General features: G+C 40.8%; 1 protein-coding gene across 6 annotated transcripts in view; it reads right to left on the reverse strand.

Annotated features, from left to right (window-relative positions):
* ift81 (intraflagellar transport 81 homolog) overlaps positions 1-19,777 on the reverse strand; it is a 111,385-nt gene that overhangs the window by 60,403 nt on the left and 31,205 nt on the right. For 5 of the 6 annotated variants that reach the window (XM_048555812.2, XM_048555811.2, XM_059655033.1 and 2 more), the window contains 2 exons: positions 19,021-19,116; positions 13,193-13,339 (listed from right to left, as the gene is read on the reverse strand). In XM_048555812.2, the coding sequence (XP_048411769.1) occupies positions 13,193-13,339; positions 19,021-19,116 (243 nt within the window). Of the gene's footprint in view, positions 1-6,335; positions 6,509-10,945; positions 11,010-13,192; positions 13,340-19,020; positions 19,117-19,777 lie in introns of those variants that run through there. The other variant, XM_059655034.1, reaches the window with a different exon arrangement.

Here is a 19,777-nt window from a genome sequence, read left to right on the forward strand (position 1 = left end):
AATTGCATGGGTTTGAAAGTCATGTACTGAAATAGATTGAGAACAGGATGGCAGACAAGAGTTGGAATTGAAAAAATCTCCACAGAGGCCAGTGCCCCATCACTAAGTCACCCTTTATTTACATGAGGACAGTCGTTTACATTGATCCAGCTCTGTCAGAGCCAGGTCTGAGAATGAACAGGATGTCTGACACTTCTGTTTTCATCTATTAGCCAGGGGTCCCTGATTACACCAAATTAACAGCTTCAATCAGCGAACTCATATTCTGTCGAGATCAATTTGGCTGACCTTGTTACAATCACTACAGGAATACATAGGACATTTTCTCTCCACCGAATGACAGGAGTGACTAGTGGGGTACTGCAGGGATTAATGCTTGAACCCCAGTTATTCACAATATATATTAATGATTTAGATGCTCAGTTTTGGTTTTGAAAGGGAACTCAGCTCCTGCTTTTTTCCAACCTTGATTCAAACATGGGACAAAAACACTAAACTGCAGACATGAAGTGAGAGATACTGCTCTTGGCATTTAGACAGTATGGCATCAAGAAGCCTTGGTAAGTCTGTAGTCAATGGGAATTGGAAGGGGAAGGTGGGGGAAAGAGACTCTTTATTGGTTGGAATCACACCTTAGGAGCAGCAGTCGCTTATAATATACAAATTGACACACGGTGATGAATTCAAATTCAAGAATAAGTAATATTTGCTGTACTGTGAATAAAATAGGAAGATATAGTGTATATGGACATTCATAAAGTATTAATTAACCTACTTAACAAAAAGGTTCACAATAAAGATTCAGATATATGATCCAAAGCCTAGATAGAAAGTTGATTTATTGACTAAAAATTTGGAACAATGGATTTTGTTCAAATTGGAGAATGGTTGGAAGTGGTATCCGTTGGATCAGTGGGGGGCATACCTTAGTTGACAACGTATACAGATGCTTTGTACTTGTACACAAAGAGGACAACAATCACCAGACAGGAATGTTCCCTTCCAGTCAGGAAACACTTCAGCAGTAAGGACATTCAACCTCCAATCTTAAGATAAGCGTCCTCCGAGATACACAATAATGCAGAACTGCCAAGCAGAAACTGATAGCCAAGTTCCATACCCATGAATTTGGCCTCAACCGCAATCTTGGGTTCATGTCACACTACATGTAATCCCACCAATGCTGTTCTGTATTTGTAAAATCTTTATTGCTGTCCTGTTTTGACACCATCACCTTGATAACTTGTTTTGATCTCACTACCTTTGTCACAGTTTTGGATTATTAGTTACTTTGGTTAGAAACTCAGCATGCAACTCTTATATCCAACATGTTATTCCAGCCATAACAAAGTGTGGAGCTGGATGAACACAGCAGGCCAAGCAGCATCTTAGGAGCACAAAAGCTGATGTTTTGGGCCTAGACCTTTCTTCAGGAAAGGGGGATGGGGAGAGGATTCTGAAATAAATAGGGAGAGAGGGGGAGGTGGACCAAAGATGGATAAAGGAGAAGATAGGTGGAGAGGAGAGTATGGGTGGGGGGGTAGGGAGGGGATAGGTCAGTCCGGGGAGGACGGACAGGTCAAGGGGGTGGAATGAGGTCAGAGGTAGGAAATGGAGGTGTGGCTTGAGGTCGGAGGAGGGGGTAGGTGAGAGGAAGAACAGGTTAGGGAGGCGGGGGCGAGCTGGGCTGGTATTGGGATGCAGTGGGGGTAGGGCAGATTTTGAAGCTGGTGAAGTCCACATTGATACCATTGGGCTGCAGGGTTCCCAAGAGGAATATGAGTTGCTGCTCCTGCAACCTATAGGAGGCATCATTATGGCACTGCAGGAGGCCCAGGATGGACACGTCGTCTAAGGAATGGGAGGCGGAGTTGAAATGGTTCGCGATTGGGAGGTGCAATTGTTTATTGCGAACTGAGCGGAGGTGTTCTGCAAAGTGGTCCCCAAGCCTCCTCTTGGTTTCCTCAATTTAGGGGAAGCCACACCGGGTACAGCAGATGCAATATACCACGTTGGCGGATGTGCAGGTGAACATCTGCTTAATGCGGAAAGTCATCTTGGGGTCTGAGATGGAGGTGAGGGAGGAGGTGTGGGGGCAAGTGTAGCACTTCCTGCAGTTGCAGGGGAAGGTGCCAGGTGTGGTGTGGAGTGTGGAGTGGACAAGGTAGTCACAGAGAGAGTGGTCTCTCCGGAAGGCAGACAAAGGTGGGGTTGGAAATATGTCTTTAGTGGGGGACCCATAGGTTGCAGGAACAGCAACTCATGTTCCGCTTGGGAACCCTGCAGCCCAATGGTATCAATGTGGATTTCAAAAGCTTCAAAATCTCCTCTCCCCCCACTGCATCCCAAAACCAGCCCAGCTTGTCCCCGCCTCCCTAACCTGTTCTTCCTCTCACCTATCCCCTCCTCCCACCTCAAGCCACACCTCCATTTCCTACCTACTAACCTCATCCTGCCCCCTTGACCTGTCCGTCCTCTCTTGACTGACTTATCCCCTCCCTATCTCCCCACCTATACTCTCTTCTCCACCTATCTTCTCCTCTATCCGTCTTCGGTCCGCCTCCCCCTCTCTCCCTATTTATTTCAGAATCCTCTCCCCATCCCCCTTTTCTGATGAAGGGTCTAGGCCCAAAATGTCAGCTTTTGTGCTCCTAAGATGCTGCTTGGCCTGCTGTGTTCATCCAGCTCCATACTTTGTTATCTTGGATTCTCCAGCATCTGCAGTTCCCATTATCTCTGATCACAATGTTATTCCAGCCATTTGGTTTGTTTCCAGCACCATCTTATTTTTAATTTTTTTGTAATTATTTCTCAGCCTCAATTGAATTATAGGTCATCCCTTCACTTGCTATTTAGCTGTTGATACTTTATTCATACTTTTGATTACTTGCAGAGACTTATTATTCAGTCTGTTGACACGCCACTCACACCACTTGCATGATCTGTTGATCTCTCTGCCTCTTAATTATGTGTCCATGTGCTTTGCTTCACTCCACCTGATGAAGGAGCAGTGCTCAAAATGTTTCTGAATTTCAAATAAACCTGTTGGACTATAATCTGGTGTTGTGAGACTTCTGACCTTGTCCATCCCAGCCCAACACTGGCACCTCAAAATCATGACATCTGTTGATGACTTATAGGAAGATGGTTATGACGTTTGAAGTCAATCTCAGTCTCAGTACATCACTGCAGGATATTGTCTTGTAAATATTTTCTAATCAACCCATTCAGAAATATTATTACACACCTCTGGAGCAGGTGGGACCGGAAAGGAGGTAGGGACAATACCACTGCACCACATGAGCCCTTACAGTCTTCTTAGAAATGTCCTTGACACAACTATCTTCAATTAGTTCAGGAGTGGGGACGCTTATTAATAATTGCATAATATTTGACACTATTGGTGGGTGTTCAGACATTGCAGCCGCTCACATTTACTTGCAGCAAGACACGGAACTACATCCAGGCTTAGGCTAAGTGGCAAATAACAGTGGCACAAAATTTCCACGCAATGACCAACATGAATTACACCATAATCCCTTGATGTTCACCTGTATTACCGCTGCTGAATCCCCCACTGGCAACATCCTGGGGGGTGTAACTGGTTTATCAGAAACAAAATGACTAAGTGTATAAACACTGGCTACAGGAGACAAAGGCTCGGAATTCTGCAGCAAGTAAATTATACCTCTTGTCTCCCCTGTGCTTGTTCACTATTTATAAGGCACACATAACTCACCTGGATTACTTCGACAGCGCCTTCCAAACCTATGGCCTCCACAACATAAAACGACAATGGTAGCAGATAAATGGGGCTACCAGCACTTGTAGGTTCCCCTCCAACTCACACAATATCCTTACTTGGAAATTTTTTAAAAAGTCATTGTTGTTAGATGAAGTGCCTAGAACTCATGCTCTGATGAAGGGTCTAGGCCCGAAACGTCAGCTTTTGTGCTCCTAAGATGCTGCTTGGTCTGCTGTGTTCATCCAGCTTCACATTTTATTGCCTCGAACTCATGACTGCAATCTGGATGTCCTGAACCTTAAGAATTGTACATTCTCCCCATGTCTGCATGGGTTTCCTCCGGGTGCTCCGGTTTCCACCAACAGTCCAAATATGTGCAGGCTAGGTGGATTGTCCATGCTAAATTTCCTGTAGTGTTCAGGGATGTATAGATTAGAGTGATGGGTCTGCATGGGATGCTGAGGGTCGGTGTGGGCTTGTTGGGCTAAAGAGCCTGTTTCCACACTGTAGGGATTCTATTCTATCATCTAATTGCTTGCACTGGTTCAAACAGGCAGCTTACTGCACCTTCTTGAGGACAATTAAGAGTGGGCAATAAATATTGGCTTAGCCAGTAACGCCCACATCCCATGAATGAATTTAAAAATACATTCCATCCTTATAATGAGGGCATGCCTCTCTAACTCACTTTGCTCCTTTAAGAAACCCCCTTAAAACTTACCTCTGATCTAATACCTTACATTATTTGTGGTCATGTTTTGATTTGTAATGTTTCGGTGAAGCAGCAAGGGATGTTATACTAGATTAAACACACTACTTAAACAGAAACACATTCAGAATTTAACTGTTAATTGTAAAAGGAAAAAAATTCTTGATCCAAGGAGTAGAATGTGAAAACTATGCAAAAAAATTAATCCTGATTTTGTATATCTATTAATAAATTTCAGCATCTGAATCACTGAACTGTTCATGTCAATTACAATTTAATCTTCAAAAATCTATGGATCTCATTCAAATATTGTGAAATGACTGCAACATGTGTGATGTATTTGTTGCAGGTCAATGACACCTGTTTTTTGGCAAGCCACAAATGATATTCATAGCTTGGTAACCAGAGCTGGGACTCTACATACTTAGTAGGTTACAGGCGTCCCCCCACCCCCTACCTTCTGCACTCCCCACCACTTCTGACAGACTTTGGCTACACAATAAGTCGACATCTTCACCTTATCTCATCTGGACAAGAAATAGAATCCATAACTTAAACTGTAACCTCTGCTTATTGTAAGAAATCTCATCCGCAGAAAATCTGATACTTTCCCTTTGAAAATTGGTAGCAATTATACTCACATTATATTTACCATGCAATCGCATGAACATTCAGTCCAAAAATGTAATAGAGACTTAAGAAGTCCATAAGGGTTATAAATATACTATCTGCGCAATTCTCCAGGGCTAACAACATTGTTTCATCTTGGTCTAAAAACACTACAAGCCAACAATGTCAGAGCAATATAAAACTGCTCACACAAGCACATGCCATTCAGGAACGGCAGTTGCTTATAATGTGCAACTTGAAAAGAGGTGATGCATTCAAATTCAGGAGGAAATAGTATTTGCCATGCTCTGTGTAAAATAAAAGGATGTAGTGTATATGGATTTTCATAAAGTATTCATTAATTTATTTAACACAAAGTTCACTATAAAATTTAGATACGATCCAAAGCCTAGATAGAAAGTTGATTCACTGACTAAAAGCTTGGGACAATGGATTTTGTTCAGATTGGAGAAGGTTTGGATCTGGTGTGCCCTTGGGTCAGTGGTGAGCATGGTTTTGTTTACAATATATACAGATAATTTACACTTGCGCAAAGGGGGCACAACAATGACATTTATTGATGACTTAAAGAAGGAAATCAGCAAATAGCAAGAATGGAAAAGACTTCAGAAGGAAATTGGCATACAAATGGCAGATGTATCTTAATTCTTTGCATTAATGAGTCTCATAGCACTGAAATAGGTTATTCGGTCCATCATATTTCTGCTGTTAAAAAACTAAGCAATTTGTCCTAAGTCCCTGCTGTTTGCCCACAGCTCTGAAATTTTCTGCCATACAAGTTTTTTATTCAATTTCCTTTTATGAAGCCACAATTGAATCTGCTTCCAATGTTCTTTCACGCAGTGCAGTCCAGATCATAATAACATGCAGCATAAAAAAAACTTTTGGTCACTTAGCTTAGGTCTGTATCCTTCGGTTATCAATCCATCAGCAAGTGGAATAATTTTACACAAGAACATATAAAGTAAAAAGTAGTGCTGATCATACAACCCCTCGAAACTATTTAATAAAACCATAGCTGTCCTCAACCTTGACTCCACTTTCCTCTCATCTCTTTATCTCCAATTTTCTAAGCATCCAAAAGTCTATCAATCTCCGTTGAGAATATATTCCACAGCCCTCTGGAGTAGAGAATTTCAAAAGAATTACTTCTTGCTTCAGATTGTAGTGGGCCAATGCCTTAGATAACGATAGCTGCTTTTTCATTTCCCTAAAGGCTGCTTCTTGGCTTTGCGACCACTTCAAGGTTGGTCCTTTTTTCAACAGCAGGTTTAAGGGTGCCAAGATGGAGGCCAGGTGACAGATGAATTTTCTGTGATATAAGATGACATAAGATGCTTCCCTATACGGTATTGGGGTAGTGTTGACTCAGCAGTGGCCCAACGGAGAGGAACGCCTGAAAACGTATGCTTCCCCGACATTGGCTGATGCCGAACGCAAGTATGCAAAAAAAGAGAAAGAAGGTCATCTTTGGTTTGAGGAAGTTCCACTATTGACTTTACTGATGGTAATCTGTCACAGTAACACATCACAAACATCTGCTAAGTCTATTGAAGGAAGACAAGGCGGTGCCGCCGTTAGCTTCCGGTAGAATTCAGCAGCGAGCCCTTATTCTGAGCATGTACATGTACAAGTTACAACACCATTCAGGAATCCAAATGGCTAATGCAGATGCCTTGAGTCACCTACCACTGGTGGATACTCCAACAGTGGTGCCTCCCCTGGAAGAGTTGGTTTTGTTTTTAAACTTTTGGACACCCTTCCCATCATCAGGGACAGTATCAGACTGTGGTTACAAAATGATCCTGTCCTAGCAAAACTGAAAGAAATGGCTAGAGGTAATCAGGAAATAGAAAGGCAATCACAACCACGTTTGAAATTTTTTTGGAGTAGGAGTGGGATGAAACTGGAGCAGGACTGACAATGCTGGCTAAATGCCTCCTCTAAATCAGACATACAATTTAATTCAGGGGATGCGGTTTTGTGCCAGAACCATGGAAATGGCCCTAGGGCACAAGGCAAGTTTGTCACGTGGTCAGGTCTGCTGGCTTACAAAGTTCGGGCAGGTGATACAGTCCTGAACAAACACATGGATCACCTGAAACCTATCACCTCACAAATGGGGCAGGAACAAAGCATACCTGGCTCTCCGAACAGCCAGAAGGTCTGTCAGAAATGGGAGGTGTTCCCCCTCTGTCTAGTGTCAAGGAGACCTCGGAGTCCAAAACAGTGTAGCCTTGGTACCATTACAGCCGGAAGAGGAGGAAGGAACTCTTCTAAGAATTTCCTGTGTCCATGTCCAGGTCAAAGGAACCGGGCAAAAACATTGCAAGAGAAGCTACAAGTGAAAGACCAGGCCAACATCCCAGCATTTGAGGGGGAAGGGGCATTGTGATTGGGACCATGTGGACCTCATTGCCTGAAGTTCTTGATTGGGGTTGTTAACCTGGGACCAATCAGGAAAGCCTTGGCTGACCAATATAACCAAGAGATTAGTTGAGGATAGATTTTGAGCTGGCTGGCCATAGCCAGTGTACTGTGCACTAGTAAGTAAGGGGTGACTTGGTGCCAGGACCCAGCATTTGTACAGTTATTCCAGTGTATATAACCAAGTCCAGGTCATTCAAATATATCAAAGACAGCATTCAATCTGAAGTCAACCTCAGGAGAACATCACTGTATACTTGCTTCTAGCATGAAAATCAATTGTCACCTCCACTCTGTGTTTGTGCATGTAGTGATGAACTTTGGGAGAAAATTCAAGGAATGTGTACATATTCGATGGAGATGTGCTAACAGTCATAGAAAAAAATGTTTTAGATATGTGACCACATAATTCCATGAAAATATGAATGCAAGTTTTTAAGTCACAAAAATATTTTGACTTTTATACATAGGAAGTATAAGATAAAAGAGGTTATGTTAAATTTAATCAAAACGTTTTGGTCACAGTGAAAATACTGTATGCAATTTCAGATGCAAAAACACAGAAGAGAGACTAAAGCCATTAACAGCAAGTTAGAATGGTTAGTATGAACGAGAGAGAGGGAGAGAGACATAGTGTTGTTGGGGCACTGAATATGTTGATCTGAGGGAATGGACGGAGAAATCATGCTTCATTTAAGGGAAATGTAAAAGAAAGTACAGGTTGTGGCCAGGCAGCAGAGCACTCAACTCTATATTAATGCAGGTTTTGAATTTGGTCACAAGATTTTAGTTAATAAATTGAAGCTATCAATGCTATAAAACAATCTGGAGTGCTGAGGGTGGATAGGCAATCAATGGAAGTCAAGGAGGATAACATTGCATTTTTGTCATCAGATTTCAAAACAAGCCAAAGTTCTGCATAGCAACTAGTCATGAATGGTAGATAACTAAGCAATGACTGTGTTTATTGCCAATGCCATTACTAAGTGGCACAATGACCATCGCACTCAGAAAGAGGTCGAAGTGATGACCATGCAGCAAGGATTATCGGCAGCAGCGAGGGTGGAATAGCAGACAGTGGATAGAAACAAGGAGAAAGGGTTGGGGTAGTGGTTGTTGGGGCAGTTGGTGGGTCAGGCATCAGCGAGAGGTTCTGTCATGCAGTTTGATATCATTGTCACTGTCTGCGCCAGTCAATCCTGTATTGGCACCATACACTTCATTACATAACAAACAGCAGGAAGTGATAGCTCCATGAAAATCCCTATCCTCAATGTCAGAAATCTCAATCCAATGTTAAATAGATCCAAGACAGATGAAATATGGAACAAGGAGTGAACCTTATCTTATTGATGGATTTAGTCATAAGTTGTTATATTATACATCTCATCCTCTTAACTGTCAAACACAGTGCCTTAGCTGGCCTTCTTTAAAAATAAAATTCATCCGTTCAGACATTGTGCGACACACCTAATGGGCAGCTGAAACATGAACCCAGACCTTCTGGCTCAAAGGGACACTTGCGCTATTTCATAAGATTTCCCAAACTGACTCTTAATGAGTGCTTTCCAAGTTTCTTTTAATCTTGCAACCAGTTCAGGTATCTGTTGCTTCGTGATGATAAACTTGTTACTTCAAAGACTTTTGCAATCATTCTGTTCACAGATGTTACTGCACACTTCTGGAACAGGGAGCACTTGTACACAGATTTCTGGGCTCAGAGGTAGGAACAAAATTACTACTCCACAAGAGCACAAGTATGCACTCACATGCTAGCTTTTACTCCACTTTTTTAATTGAAATCAAACTTTTTCACCAACTGCCACAGCGGAATTTGAACCCACATCCACAACTGGGCTCTGGATTACTAGTCTTACCTCTACATCACCAGCACCTCCATGTGCACTCTCAATCCTTACAACAAAAATCTTTACTAATATAATCAATCATCCATTCATATACATGTTTAAAAGCCAGGTCTGAAGCATTTGCAGTCACCTTCGGCCAGAAGTGCTGACAGGATGATTCTTCATTTTACCGTCAGGACCCCCTCATCACAGATTCCATTCTTTAGTCAATATAATTCATTCCATGTGATATTAAGAAATGGCTGAGTGTATCTGCCCAGGCATGTCCTTTACAAAAAAAAAGGCATATCAAACATAGCCAATTACTGTCCTTCAGTCTACTTTTAATCAACAGCAAAATGATGAAAGGGTTGTCAAAAGTGTTGGCAAGTGACACACACCCAAGAATAACTTGCTCACTGATGCTCAATGGAATCCAACAATCATCCTCATGAAATTTAATGCTATTACCATCACTGAATCCCTAATTATCAACATACTCTTCTTTTTTGTGGGGGTGTGGGGGCAGTGTTTCACCGACCATACAGATAACTGGACTGGTCTTATAAACGCTATGACTACAAGTGCAAGTCAGAAATTGGGAATTCAGTTGAATACCTCAGCTCCTGACTCCTCAAAGCCTGCCCACCATTGATAAGGCACATGTCAAAAATATGATGCAAAACTCTCACAGAATCATAGAATTCCTACAGTGTGGTAGCAAGCCATTCACTCCATCAAGTCCACTCCACTGCTCCAAAACATATACCACCCAGACCCAACCCCCACCTCATCTGTGTTACAGGAGCACTTCCCATGGCTAATTCACTTAGCCAGCACATCCCTGGACATGATGGACAATTCAGTATGGCCGATCCATCTAACCTGCACATCTTTGGACTGTGGGAGCGCCCAGAGGAAACTCATGCAGACACTGGGGGAATATGCAAACACCACAGAAACAGTCACCCGAACGTGCAATAGAACCCGGGTCCCTGACACTGACAGGCATGCTGTTAAACACTGAGCCACCATGTCACCGCATATCTGAGCAAGTGCAGTTTCAGCAGCACTCAAGCAGCCTGACAGCATCCAGGACACAGCAGATCACTTGATTGACACCCAACATAAACATATTCAACATTCACTTTACCCACTTCGGATGCACAGTTGCAGCAGCATGTCCTATCTACAAGATGCACTTCAATAACTCATCAAGCTCCTTAGACAGAATCATCCAAACGCATAATGTTCACCACTGAGAAAGACAAGGGAGCATGTGCATGGCAAGCTATTACCTCTAGCCATATACCATCCTGAACAGGAACCATATCAATGCTTCTTCACAGACGTTGGATCAAATTGCTGAAATGCACTATTTTTGAGAACTGAGGGCATACCTGCACCACATGACTACAGCAGTTCAAAAAAGCAATGCACCATTACTTCACCAAAAGCGATTAGAAATGAGCAACAAATGTCTTAGCTAATGATGCCCACAGTCTGTGAATGAAACAAAAAAGTTAGCCTGGCCCCAAAATTCCAGAAAGTGGTCATGTGGCACACGCTCACCAGCAACCCACTCACCAAGCTTACTTGTGATTTTTGCGAACTTGTGATTTTTGCGATCTTGGCCCAAACTGGACAGCAGCTGAATTTCAAAGATGAGAAGACAGTGTTAGCTCTTCCACCAAGTGGGATATAAGAGACCTACAGTAAAACTTAAATTAATAAGAATCATGAAGAAAAACTAATTAGAATTTGAAGCCATGCCCTGATGACAGAAAACTGGTCATGGTAATTACAAACTAACCATCCCAGCCAAAGGACATTGTGGCAAAAATCCTAATTCCTAGCCCAATCACCTTGAACCACTTTAGCGTGAGGTCAAAAGTGGACTTGTTTATGGATGACAGCATAGGATTTAATTTAGTTCGCAATTCACCAGATAATGATGGTGTTATATGGCTAAAAGTAGAAAAATTGGATAATGTCTGGTTTGATCTGATAAGAGCAGATTACATAAATACCAGATACTGGCCGTCTCCAACAACTGATATCTAACCACCTCATCCTTTATTGACACATATTGGCATTACCACCAATTCCCCATAAAGAATGACCCAGGGTTCAGAATTGGCCAGAAATTCAATTGGGCACACAAATACTGAGGTTATTACAGCAGATTAGAGGACCAATTTCCCACAATTTCCCAAGACAGACAAAGCAGAAATCAGGTGTGTGATGCAATATTCTTTGCTTGGCTGGTAGGATACAATGGAAACAAAACGCAAGAAGTTTGACACCATTCCAAACAAAGCAGGTTGCTTGATTAGTACTTCAGTCACAAGCATAAACATCCATCTTCCATCACTGGTGTACCATGGCTGCAGTATTCACTATCTGCAAGATATAGCCACGCAAAGTTTGATAGACCTTCTGAAACTAAAAATCTCTATCATCTAGAAAGAGGACTGCAGGTGCAAGGAAACACTCATTTCTCAGAACTCCTCTCTACATCACAACAAATCCTTTCTTCGTAATGCGTCATCATTCTATCACTATCATTGGATAAAATTATGAAACTCTCTATGTCACAGCATTGAGAGAGTACCTTCACCATATAGACTGCAATAGTTCAACAGGTCAGCCCACAACCATCCCCTAAAAGACAGGTAGAGGTCTGCAACAAACTCTGATTTCAATTGTCTTGCGAAAAATTTTAAAATCCTTTCTCGTAACATAAAATGTTCTTACATTGTTTCAGAAATGAGACCCAGTTCAAGGTAGGCATCATGTTAGATGAAACCTTGATAATTTTGAAAGAGCCATGCATTTTAAGCATTTGTTAATTTTTCCAAGTCTGTATATGATTCTGATGTTAGTTTGGAAGAGTGCTTCTAGTCAGTGTCACTTCAGTCAATAACCAGAAGGAATATTTAACTTAAATTGCTCTCAATTTTTACCTTGGCTTATTAATTTTCTTCCCTTATTCCATTCAAGCCACTTTTCCAGATATTAGAAGTTCAACATGTAGGAAAAACCAACACAAATGCAAATTTCACAAATCCATAGCACAACATAACAAAGCATGATTGTCAACCAAAGACTGTAACATTGCTATTGAAAGTGAATAAATATTCCAAAAATATGCATCACAAAAGTTATTATAATATTGAAAAGTTGGTTTGATTGACTCCTCAGTCTATGATCATCACCAATAAGGCCATCACAAGGCACAAGTCCGGAGTGTGCTGGAATGCTCCCCGCTCTCTTGGATGATTTCAGCCCCAACAACACTCAAGAAACTTGACACCATCCAGGACAAAGCTTGGCACGACATCCATAAGCATCCACCCCCTTCACCACCAGCAGCAGTGTGTACTGTCTACAGGATGCACTGCAGAAATTCACCAAAGATCCTCACTTCCATCTAGAAGGACAAGCGCAGCAGGTATATGGGAAGTTCCTGCAAGTTTCCCTCCAAGCCACTCACTATCCTGACTTGGAAATATACTGCCATTCCTTCACTGTCGCTGGGTCAAAATCCGAGAATTCCCTCCCTAGTGGCATTGTAGGTCAATCCACAACAGGTAGACTGCAATGATTCAAGAAGGCAGCTCACTACGGCCTTCTCAAAGGAAACTAGGGATGGGCAAAATATGTCCAGTGACACCCACATCCCACAAAATGAATAAATAAAAAAAACTATCACATTAAATTAATACAAAGCTGTAATTAACATACTGTTAATTCTGCAACTGATTAGAGAGAGAAAATATGAAACCAACACTTGTCAATGGCTGAAATATCTGCAGTTACTTGTTACCTTACCTCATCACCTTTCAGTACTTCTGTGCCATCAAAATCACGAGCTTGGTTTGTTTTCTGTGCCAGTTCTTTCTCCAAGTTTGATAATTCCTCTCTTCCTTCCTGTAACTCTTCAGCTTTAGCTTCTTTTTTTCGGGAAATGATGGATGCCTGAAAATTGGTGTGAAAATTAAAACGTTACTTTGGAAGTTGTTCATCAATGCAGATGTATAATTTTGTCATTTGCTTTAAATGACAGAATAATTTTTTAAAACCCTCTGTTCTTAATTTCACTACTGCCTCATGGATATAATTTTAAACTCATAGGCCTAGTCTGGTACATGGACTACTGGCGTGATGCTTGGCTGCTAACCTTATCTGCACATTAAAGTCCACATCTCAAGAAGTTCCAAAATGAAAATGTTCTCAATAGACAAATCTAGGCAACTGGAAATATGAAATCATCACAGGTCAATTGTAACAGTTTGCATATTTCAGACTCTATCAAGAGCTGACTTCTTCTTCCGCTCAAGATGGAGTCTAGATCTGAAATACAATGTGACTTTGAAGTCTGACAGATATGCTGAAATACAAGCTCTTCCGCAAAGGTTGCTCTCCATAGAGAAGTGAAAATGATTAGGTCCACACACAGGTGGAACATTAACTGTCTTTACTGAATAGAACAATATATAAGGAATGGTAAGAGAGGGCATCTCTGGAATCTTATAGGCTCAGGTTCCAGTTCCATATGATCTGACTTTGACATAAGTCCTGCTGTACATCTCAGCACCTAATCTTACAGCATAGTTAAGTCTTTATTTCACATGTTCTCCCAAGTTCACCCTTCCCATTAATTGTTGATTTCATGAAGTTTTACACATCTTCCATAGCTCTGTTCCAATCTCTGCACTTCACAGCGCAATTCTGCAGTTGGAGCAGTTTCACCAATATTCCTGAATGTGCACGGCATTCCTTTGGAGGATGTGGAGGGTTGGTGCGTGCCAAATTGTAGATCTTCAGTCTTTGTCTCAGTCTTAAGGGACCATGTTGTCACATTTTCCTCCTGAAGATCAGGATATGCATCCAGCCAACTGATTCTTTTTTTAAACAAAATACTGGAACTCCCTCCCTAATGGCACTGTGGGTCACCCATAGTAGGTGGACTGCAGCAGTTCAAGAAGGCAACTCTTATTTCTTCAAGCAATACAATTTGGTGTTCAGGTAAGACAAGATCTTAGTTGGAGTTTTGCAAGCACAATGCCTTCAGGCTAACTGCCCATGAGACACGCAATGCTACCCTAGTTCAACACGTACAGTTTATCAGCCCTGGGTCTCTGATTTGAAACGCGAACATGGTCTTTTCCAAATCTACTCCAAAACCTTAATGGTCTTCTCTATCATGTTGCACTTTGTCTTTTTTTTTAAATGGTCCTGCACTATGACACTTGACAACTTGCAACTAATCCAAATCTATCATGGGACGAAGCCGTTCTGCAATGGTGTAGCTGAGTAGTGCTAAATGAAAATCTTCATTCTTCCTCCAGAGGCCTTTTACCGTATATAATTCTCTCAGTTTTGCTATTGGGTTCAGGATATCTCTGTGAAGTAGTGATGTGGATAAATCTATATGAAGCCACAAAGGATCGAAACAGTCATTGGCACGTTGTGGCTCATTGTCATAGGTGACGACAGCCAGGATTCCAGACGTGGAAAAAATCATCTTCAAAAATTGTATTACAGACTCGAAGGTGGACTGAGCTTCTGAACCTTAATTCATCATGAATAACATTTTACCAAGATGAGAAAAAAACTCCTTAAAATCAATGGGCAAATGCTAAGGTGGTGCCATGGCATAGCTGAAGAAAAAAGGGCTATAAAAGGTAATTTCTGTTTTTGAAATGCAGATGGTACAATTAGAGACCAAGTCCTCTACGAATGAGAGATGACAGGTCATCATATAGATTGCCTGCACCCTGGCCTAACACATTTCAAATACCTACATGTCCCTGGTGAATCTTCTGGAAGACATTCAGATGAAGAACTTGTGGAACCATCAATCTCTCTTTACAGGAAATAGTTATTAAGGATACCTTCTTATTAAGAATGGTGGTGCTGAAAATACTGCCGTACTGGAACATAGCGTACCAGCAAATGTAGTACATTGACCATCTTATCCCATCGCATTTAATCTGAATTAAGACTGTCGAAAAAGAATTAAGACTGCTGAAAAGTCAGGATCACAACATACCTTGACAAAATGAGCATGTCTTTTATTCGATCAAATGAGTGCTGCCCCTCAGTACAACACTATCCCTGATTTTATTTGAACAATCACTGGAGAGGCTCATTAACTTAGGCTAAGTGGGGTAAGAATTTTCACCATACACTGTTGCAGCTCTGTGATATTCCATGGTGGTAGAATATCCTGATGGCTTCTATTTTCTGCAGATCTGCTGTCATTTTGTTGATTCAGCAATGTAGCCCATAAAAAAATTAATCATTGACTTTGAGAATTCACATTTGTTACAAGTGTCAACTCAAAGTCTTATAACTTTCTCAAAACTTTCCTTACCCAAAATCATGTTAGACTTAAAAAGACTGGATGGGAATGTCATCTATGTGGCATATACTGCCTTTCATTTATTTCTTCTAATGAGCGGGATGCTGGCTACTGTAAAATCTCAGGTGTGGATGTGATGATCAAAGAAAAGTCATTAAAACAATAACATCCTCAGTGTTATGAATATGGCCAGCAGCTTGGAGTATTTATGTAGTGGAAGTTGTCACAAGCCACTGTTAGTGTCCAACTTGGTGGAAGATTGTGCTGTAAGGTTAACGGGGCTCTCACATTGGAAATATGTCTTGTTGCACTTACGCACTAAAATGTGTTAAATCAACATAAATTCTAATTAATCCCTTCGGTTTAGGAACTGGCACCCTACAAGAACACTATGTAGATGGCTGTGACATTTGAAATGATCCCCTTTGAAGCATAGCTTCACCTTAGCTCCTTGTTTTTAAATGGGTTTGGGATTTTCCAGGGTGTGTATTTGGTAGATTTGGTATCTCCCTTCAGTGTGATGTGGCATGCAGTTTTCCCAGGCTTGGAAAGAGTTTTTGGGATTGTTGCTAAAACTAATTTGCTGGTTCTTGACTGATAGCTACATTTACTTTAAGGATGTTGTTGACGACTATGTAGTTCTCCTGCTGAGCAGTGAACATGGCTGGCTGTAGGTAACGTCCAACATTACAATGATTCCTTGCCTTTGTCGCCTTAACATTGCTTAAAGTCGGACTTGTCCTTGAGGTTAGTTCCTCCTGGGTCTTGCAGTTGTAAAATGCAAACTTTAGGGTAAACTTCCACAGCCATTAAAGTAACAGAACAGTAACTCAAGCCTTTTAGTCCAATTTAAAGTGTGAGGCATGGGGGGGCACTGACAGCAATGCTAGAGTTCCAACATTGACTAAACTGGTCTATGTTTTCCCCAAGAGAACAAATGTGCCATGCAGGTTTGCCTTTAAAAGCAGACTCCTTGTGTTTTCTTAGGATGGGCTTTTGCAATGAAAAGTGGCTGCTGTGACTGAAGCTAAGGCTTTCTACATTTTGAGTTGGAACTTCTACGTACCTTCTTCAAGCCCTCTTGGGAAGTTTGGAAAATGGCACTTGGCACCATTTCTGCATGCTTCCCCCAACATATACACGAGACAGTCATGTGGCAAATACAAATAAATTGAGAGGGTTTTTGAAATTATACCATGATCCAGAGCACCTGGTTTAGACTGCAGCTGAGCAGATAAATGGCTTGAATTCCAGAAGGAAAACGTGAAAAGCTTTCCCTCCATTTTCCATACATACTGTCCCCCTCCGCTCCTCCACCACTTAACCAACAGATTGATTATGGATAAGGTGATTCCAAATTTATGTTCTCAAGTGACAATAACTTCCAAGTGACACAAGCATAAATCTCAACAGGGCTGATATGATAACCCATGAGATGACAGTACAAAAATTTCGATGACACCAAATATGCTTTCTGTGCTTTACAAAAAAATCAGAATCTTGTATGCCTGTTTTGTACTAAGATGAATGAATAAACATGTGAGGAATCACAAGGAAAATATGCATCCAGTTTCTCCATGACACTCTGCCACTGAATGAATTCAATGCAACTCTTCTCAGGTGAGTTTGTGGTGGGAGGAATATCATAACTATAGGGCATATATTCACTCCTCAGGTTTATACTGACATTTTTCTATAAACAGAATATAACATTATACCAGCTGATTGAGTATTTAAAGGATTGTTTTTATTTCTTCACAGGATTTGGGTATTACTGGCTAATCCCAAACACAAAGAGTTCTTGAGAAGGTAGTGAAAAGCCCCTTTCTTGTATTAATACTGAAAGAAATTCCAGTATTTTGACCCACCAACAGTAAACGTCCAATAAGATAGCTCCATGTCAGGATGGTGTGTGGTTTGGAGTGAACTTGCACATGGTGGTGTTCATCTATTGCCCTTGTCTCTCTAGCTGTTAGAGGATGTGGACGTGGAAGGTGCTGGCAACGAAAGCTTTGTGAATAATTGCAGTTCATCTTCTAGAAGGTGCACACTGCTGCCAATGTGCAGGTGGTAGAGTGAATAGGTAGTGGACGGGTTGTCAGTCAAGTGGACTACTGTATCCTGGATGGTGTCAAGCTTTTGAGTGTTGATAGAAAAACATCCAAGCAAGTGTAACTTACCTCTTGCAGTTTTGGTTAGAATTAGAATTAGAATTAGAATTAGAATTAAAATTAGATTGTACTGTCAGGTGTGCTCAAGTACAGGAGTACACAAGTACAGTGCAAACTGTAAAATGCCATCAGTCCTAGCACCATCTTAGGTACCTAGGCACTAAATCTTAGGTACAAAGTAGAAAATGAAGAAATAAAGTTAAAAATTAAGCATTACAGTCCTTTGTAGTGTAAAGCAGAAAAATAAAGAAATAAAAGGTAATAGGTAAGTTACAAGCCACTTGCAGCAGAAATTCTAGCTTCTGATCTGCTCTCGTAGCCATGGTATTTATATGGTCGTCCAGTTCAGTCTGTGGTCAATGGTAATGCCAGGAAGTTTACAGTGGAGGTTTCAAATTGTTAGTGCCAATGAATTTCAAAAGAAATGGTTAGGTTCTCTTTTGTTGCAAATTGTCATTTCCTTGCACTTGTGTGGTTAAAGTGCTATTTGCTATTTGTCAGCCCAAGGATGAACACTATCCAGGTCTTGATGCAGTTGGATACAGTATCAGTAATCACTGTATTCAGTAACTGAATGGTTCTGAACATTGTACAATATGGTGACAATCCCTATTTCTGTCATTATTAGGGAGGGAGGTAATTGATGAAGTACTTGAAAACTGTTGAGCCTAAGACACTACACAGAAGAACTCCTGCAGTGATGATCTAGAACTGAAATGACTAACCTCCATCAACAGCAATCATCTTCTATGTGTTAGGTATGTCTCCAATCGGTTATGAGATTGGAGACATACCTAACATGTCTCCAATGTTAGGTATTTAGGAGAGGTTTGTCCCAATTACAAGTGATCTCATAACTACTGATGAGGAGTCCCACTACATCTTTTGCATATGAGTGCAATTGCTGGATTTCAACTCAGAATTGGGAGCCGAGGGTCCAACTGCAATTACCAGAATTACCTCAGTAAGGTTTGAAACTTACATCTAATAACTCTAGCCAATCAGCCAAAGACTCAAAGTCACATTGAAAAGTTGAAAAACACAAATGATGTATTTCATTTTTAATGAAACAGAATATTTTTGGAACTCATCTTCCATACTAATGTTTATATCATCCTTACCTGTTGCCGAAAAAGGAACAGTTTGTCATCCATCGGATCATTTCGCATCATTCTCTTCTCAATTAATTGGTTAATTTGAGTATTGATCTCCTGGATCTAAAAATTGAAAGCAGTGATAGCAAAATAATGAAAAATACCAACCTTTCTGAAATGTTTTGTTTAAGTGATGTATATATAAAAAATAATAGTACTGCAAATATTGGGTATATTTTGGCTACAATAAGACATTACAAGTTTAAGTACAATTCCAGATATAATGCTATTTGCAAAACTGCATTTACAAAGATTAATCAAAATTTTAAAATACGTATTTTGAAACTATGACATTATAAAATTCTAAGCAAGGAACTGTTCTAAATTCTATTTCCTTTGAGCATTATTGCTCTTCAAAATGTTTAGCATGGTAATGATATCACCCATAGGAGTAAATGGACATCTCTTGCTTGGCCGTATTAACAATCCTGCATTGCAAATTACTTGAAGTGACCAAATTTAAATTTAAAAGCTGCTGATCCAAGACAGGGCAATGGAAAAGTAAGAACTAACAGACAGTTCAGCGTCATTCCACAGTAAAACACTAGAAGGGCAGAAATTGATGGACAGACCAGCAACAAGATCAAGTTAAGCATCCTGGATGGGTTTCTGGTCATCTGAAATGGCATGCAGGGAGCGATAGGTTAAATTCATTTCAACGCAAAATATATTGGAAGTTGTAGATTTGAAATGAATAGAAAATGTTGAAAATACTCAATTGGTC

The sequence above is a fragment of the Stegostoma tigrinum genome, chromosome 26 (assembly GCF_030684315.1).
Source record: "Stegostoma tigrinum isolate sSteTig4 chromosome 26, sSteTig4.hap1, whole genome shotgun sequence".
Classification (NCBI taxonomy): domain Eukaryota; kingdom Metazoa; phylum Chordata; class Chondrichthyes; order Orectolobiformes; family Stegostomatidae; genus Stegostoma; species Stegostoma tigrinum.